Source organism: Rutidosis leptorrhynchoides, unplaced genomic scaffold (genome assembly GCF_046630445.1).
Source record: "Rutidosis leptorrhynchoides isolate AG116_Rl617_1_P2 unplaced genomic scaffold, CSIRO_AGI_Rlap_v1 contig288, whole genome shotgun sequence".
Lineage (NCBI taxonomy): Eukaryota > Viridiplantae > Streptophyta > Magnoliopsida > Asterales > Asteraceae > Rutidosis > Rutidosis leptorrhynchoides.
Genome location: NW_027266531.1, coordinates 22,068 through 28,039, shown reverse-complemented (window position 1 = coordinate 28,039; position 5,972 = coordinate 22,068). Strand labels below are relative to the sequence as shown.

Here is a 5,972-nt window from a genome sequence, read left to right as displayed (position 1 = left end):
ATTTGTATTTATTTTGAGACGAAAAGAATAAATATTTTGTAGAGGACGGAAGTTTATTAACTTTTCAATAAATCTAAAATATAAAAACCACATCTAATCAAAAATCACGATATGTATATTACATTTAAAAACTGAACCGAGAGGATAAATGAATGAATATTTGAGCAATAATATTTTAAATGAAGAAAATGTTGGTAATAAAATAATACTGTAAGAGGAAAGGGGATAAGAGAATGTTTGTTAAAGTGGGGGAAATGAAGTTAAATATAGAATTAATTGGGGAAATCTTAGGGCATAAAATAGCGGTGGGAATTGGGGGGTGGCGTGAAAACTTAGTGTCACGCCGTCCAAAATAAAAACATTTTTTCCCTTTCTTTCTTTCTTTCATCCATCTGCCACCCCCCCACGCGCACTCAATTAATCAAAAAAAAATTAAACCTTCTTCTTCCTCTTCTTCACATATTAATATCTTCTTCTCTTTATTACACTAAACAACACAAGAACTCTTTTCTTATCTCTATATATAATACATAAATTCCTTTGTCTCTTTCCTCATCAATCTCTAAAAAATATATTCAACTGCCTAACTTGTTTCTAGACGCCTCTTTTTCTCTCTTCACTATTATTATAACCATTCTTTCTTTCCATATATATAAATCAGCTGCAATCACCAGATATAACTTCCATTAATACCAACCAGTCTTTCTCTGTAATCGAAATTCAAGGTATATTAATTTCTGTGAGTATTATCTATTGGCATCATTCCCTTATTGCATTTTGCAATTAGTCATGAATGTCTTATATATTTCCATGTCTTAGATTTCAGTGTTTACTAGCTTTTTGCACGGCTTCCATCTTAGTTCAGATGTTTTATTTTCTTTTTTATGTGTCTATTGGGATTCAGTACTTCGTTTGACTAAGAACACTGCAGTGCATCTTGTGATATTTTTGGTGATACATATTCAGTTTCAGTCATTTACCAATGTCATTTACCAATGGTTTTCTAAACGTCCCATTTTAATATTTATTTCTCATACTTTTTTTCCATGGAAAAGGGCTCGTGCGTGATATCTTTATTGGGACATGAAATCTATACATATATAGGCACATTTAGTGTGAATGATATGAAAGGAATCTCCCATCCCATCAGGATGAACTAGTTCAAATTCAAAGTGTAGTTCAAGAAACATACTTGTAATAATCTAACCATGCATTAGGAAAAGATTGTTTGCATTAGTACTGTTAGTAAATGAGATAGAAATTTACTACCTCAGTCCCAAAATAGATGCAAATTTTTCAATGCAATTTGCATTGAAAAATTTGCATCTATTTTGGGGACGGAGGTTGTATTAGATAGTGCAAGATGGGTTTAATTAGCATTAAGAATAGTACATTAGTGCTTGAAAACTCTAATCAAGTCTATAGAGAAAGAGTGATTGAGAAATTAAAGTAGAAGTACTAGTCATGTATAGTTATATATCGTGTGCTTATGAAAACACTATACCACGAGCTACGGAGTGGAATGCACTCAAAGTAAAGCCACAATGTATACATATTGCTTGTGCCAGCGAAGTCAAGCTTTTCGGCCAAACTTCATGCAAACACAAAAAATAGATATACAACTTCTATTGTAATTAGGATAAATCTATTTATCATGTCCTTTTAATTTGGTAGGTTCCACTATTTGTCTCCCACTTTTCTTTTCTTTTTCTATTTATATCACTAGCATTGCTAGGGTGAGAGTGATAAGCTATGTCCACAAATAAATCGATCCAAATAAATTACTTACAATCTATTACAGTATATAGGTAATTATCTACTATGAGTTACAGATAATTTACTACGATATTAATTAATCTATATGTCATCTATTTGTTAGTCTAATGCATCACTGCCCTAAATCCTAATCATTTTCATTTAGTATTTAGATGAGGGCATACACATGACCATCTAGTAGCGGGTCCCATTTTATACATTTAGATCATGCTCATGCTCATCATCAGCATTATATATCATAAGCCCTAAAAGTATATAGATTACTAGGCTACCCTAAAGAAGATTACAATTTTTCTTATACGTAAGAACATCTCTGGAAAACTATATAGATTATCTAATAACACATTTATGCTTCAGGGTGTATGAAGTCTTGAAAATAACAAATAGCTGAGGCAAAAAATTTTGAATACTCTTCACATTAATTATTAGTATAATGATTATATTTTTTTTCTCTTTTTCTGGACTTTCATTTCATTGAAGAGTCATAGAAAGTTATCTTTAGGTTTAGGCTTCCGTCAAAAGAAAACTTTAAGGATGTGCTTTTATTGAGGACCACAACCAAGTATCTATACAAATTATTTAATTTAGATCATCTACTATAATATACTTCACTTGTACACATATACAACAAATGTTTAGTTTAGGACATAAAGACCTAAACTTCTAAATGTAAATTGAGTACCACGCTCATGATCCCTCTCTCTTTATATATACAAACATATCATGTGCTTATAATGTTTCTGTTTTTCAGATCATCGTCCAGTTGAATCAATTGAGAATAGAATGGATCAGCTAGAGTCGTGCGTTCCACCGGGGTTTAGGTTTCACCCAACAGAGGAAGAACTAGTGGGTTACTACCTAAAGCGAAAGATCAACTCTTTGAAAATTGATTTGGATGTTATTATTGACATTGACGTCCTCAAAATGGAGCCTTGGGACATCCAAGGTAATATATCTATCGTCTTCTCATATATAATTATTACTCCCTCTGTCTACTAATAGTAGACGTTTTGCTCAAGTGCACTAATACCAATATCATTGTTTTCGAGACAAAATTTATCTTCATTTTACTGTTTTATCCTTTCTATTTATATTTAAATAATATTCTCTCATTTTTTTTTATAGTGGAAAGAAAGAGAAAAGGGTAAATATGTAAAAATTACATTGAAATTCTCAAAACGTCATCTATTTGAAGACAAAAAAATTCTCTCAAAACGTCATCTATTTGTATACGGAGGGAGTACATTCTAAGTAGCTTATAATTAACAGTACTAAATATTCCGTTCGCATGTATAGATCGATATATGTGTATGATATGACCATCTAGCTCCTATAATAAGTGGGTTAGGCTAACAACAATATATGAAAGACAAAATGTATATACTTTGAATTTAGTTTTTCTCTTTTGAAAAATAAAATAAAAATCCTGATCTCTTTTTTGTTCTTCTTAATTAGCTAGCTAGCCTTTCAAAGAACTCCACATTGCTTTTTCAGCTGTTGCACTATATATATAAAGGCTACTTCACATTGACTTTATACGAAAAATATAGGAAATATAAAAAATATGCAAAGAACACTAAATTAAGTAATAGGCTCATAATGGGTTCAAATTCACACCTGGTCACCTATCCATGTTATTTTCACATGCACAAAGAAATTCATATGATCAATTTCCATATTCATGTTGTGATCATGATCAAATGAATGGTTTAATAACAATATATGTAATTTGTTGAAAGAAAATATGAAGAGTTACAATTTCCTTCTTCTAGATTGCTAATTCAATTCTTAAGGATTGTGCAATGTATAGCGCGACGTAACAATAAAACCCTAAACGTAACAATACGTATGTGATTCATGAATCATGATAATTGATATTCCATTTTTCTATATAGTTAGTGAGCCTATGTTTTAAGGGATGTCTAAAATTTTCAATTAGCACTAATTAATTAAGAACTTTATTACTCCCTAGACAGTGTAAAAATGTGATTAATTTTTAGTTCTTGATTAATGATGCAGCACGGTGCAAACTAAGTAGCGAAGAACAGTCGGAGTGGTATTTCTTCAGTCATAAAGATAAGAAATATCCAACAGGAACGAGGACTAACAGAGCCACGATTACTGGATTTTGGAAGGCGACGGGGAGGGACAAGGCCGTCCTTTCAAAGAACAGAATCATAGGGATGAGGAAGACGCTTGTCTTCTACAAGGGACGTGCACCTAATGGAAGAAAAACTGATTGGATCATGCACGAATATCGTCACCAAACTTCTGAGCATGCTCCTCCTCATGTAAGTTATTCAATCTATCATTAATCTTCCAAAAAAGAGACTTGCGTGCACATTCATTTGGAATTGATTAAGACCATAAAACTTGAACTTGCATGCATATTCAATTTGATTTTAATTAACATAATGAAACTTCATTTATGTGGGCTTGTTAGTGTGGAATTGTAAAATTAATTGGATCTTCTTCGGTTTGTCACTTAATTAATTGAAAATAATAATTTATTTTAATAATATGATGTAGTGATGAACACTTTGAACATCCAATGGTCAACAAACTACTATATATAATATTGATACAAGCTTCTTATGTAAATGTTTTTGACCGATTTGACATAAATTTCAAGAAGCAAAAATAAAGCTTAGTCAAACCCTGGAGAGAGATATGGTATTCTAATACTTCGGTATGTCATAATATTCCTAAATACTAGTAATGTAAACGTACAAATATCTGCAGTACTTGGATGTCATGCTGTAAAAGTGAGATCTTTTAGGAAGACAAAAATGTACGCGAGTTGAAAAGATATGAAGCATGAGCATGCTTAGCTTGACTTATATTAATACCTTCTAGAATAAATTAATCCCCTAATCACATTATTGTAAAGCATCGATTTTGAGAATAATACTCTATGCATCTAAAATTGTCAATCCCTATACATATGCAGGAGGAAGGATGGGTAGTATGCCGTGCATTCAAGAAGCCAAGTCCAAGTCACCGGCAAGGCTACGAGGCTTGGAATCATGCTTACTACATCAGAGACATGAACAACAATATTATTAGGCCTCCAAATTCTTTTTCAAATGCTAATTATAATAACATTAATACTCACAATTTGGTTCAATACTCAAATCAAGGCACAAGTTTTTCGCAAGCCTCGAGTTCGGAGCTGGCTGGAGATAATAATATTCTACTCATGAATGAACCTCCGCAATTATTGGATAGTCCAGCAAGCCTTTCGACAAGAGCTGATTTCCAGCACAATGCCAATGAAGAATATTGCGAAGATCGGGATCAGACGAGTAATAACCTATACAATAACAACAACATTGATTGGAAGAACTTGGACAACTTACTAAACGATACGACGACGTTTGCATTTACCAACAGCAATAACTTTCCTTCAATCCCTCATCATCAAAGCTATGAGCATGAAGAAGTCAACGAAGGTCAAAGTAGCAAGTTCCTTGATTACTTCGTGGATCATCACTTGTGACCAAGGTCACAAAAGTAGAAGTCAATATTGGAAGATGGTAAAAACAAATAACATGACTAGTTTGTCATTTTGTGTTTGAATAGAATCTAAGATAATATAGTTTTATTAAAGTATGTTTGTTTTAAGTAAAAAGTTGTTTGAAAGGAGACTAATTGAAAAGTGGAGCTCCCTAGCTTTTGTCCTATCATGTTTAGGGTTAAAGGTGGAAGATTTTCCTTTTTTTTAACTTGTTCATGTTTAATTTCTACTTTGAAAAATGAATTGTACATTTTGTTTGCTTTTAAATTTGTACTTGAATATCTTGCATGACTGCATGCGTCCTTCATGTCATGCTGTCTTAATTTTCTTCTAATAGTAATTAAGTAGTAAGTGCTTTTTAATCTCTTCTTTTAAATTGTGTGCATATCAATCATGAATATAAATATACTTATTTTGACGAAATGCCACCTATAAATACTAATTTAAAAAACTCACGAAACCTCATGTGAAGAGCAATAATCTTTTCTAAGTATATCAACATGCCTATAATAATTAATCAACCTTTACTCTTAATTACAAGAGCTCGATCTCTCACGTTTTGAATGGACCGCGTGGTAGAGTCGACAGGTAAAGATACATATTTCTTCCATGAACGCAAGTAGTGAGATTGATAAGAGGACATATATATTGCATATTTTTTTATTGATAGAACAACTGA

The 5,972-nt window shown here is 32.0% G+C and overlaps 1 protein-coding gene across 1 annotated transcript; it reads left to right on the top strand.

Annotated features, from left to right (window-relative positions):
* The first annotated feature begins 2,559 nt into the window (after positions 1–2,559).
* On the top strand, positions 2,560–5,275 carry LOC139882582 (NAC domain-containing protein 30-like). Its single transcript, XM_071866872.1, has 3 exons — positions 2,560–2,722; positions 3,796–4,067; positions 4,727–5,275. The coding sequence occupies exons 1-3, from the start codon at positions 2,560–2,562 to the stop codon at positions 5,273–5,275; spliced, it is 984 nt and encodes a 327-aa protein (XP_071722973.1).
* The last annotated feature ends 697 nt before the right edge of the window (positions 5,276–5,972 follow it).

Coding starts and splice junctions, on each gene's coding strand:
- LOC139882582 (XM_071866872.1), top strand. CDS start 2,560: ATGGATCAGCTAGAGTCGTGCGTTCCACCGGGGTTTAGGTTTCACCCA. Junction 2,723..3,795: donor GGAGCCTTGGGACATCCAAG/GTAATATATCTA, acceptor TTAATGATGCAG/CACGGTGCAAACTAAGTAGC. Junction 4,068..4,726: donor CTGAGCATGCTCCTCCTCAT/GTAAGTTATTCA, acceptor ATACATATGCAG/GAGGAAGGATGGGTAGTATG.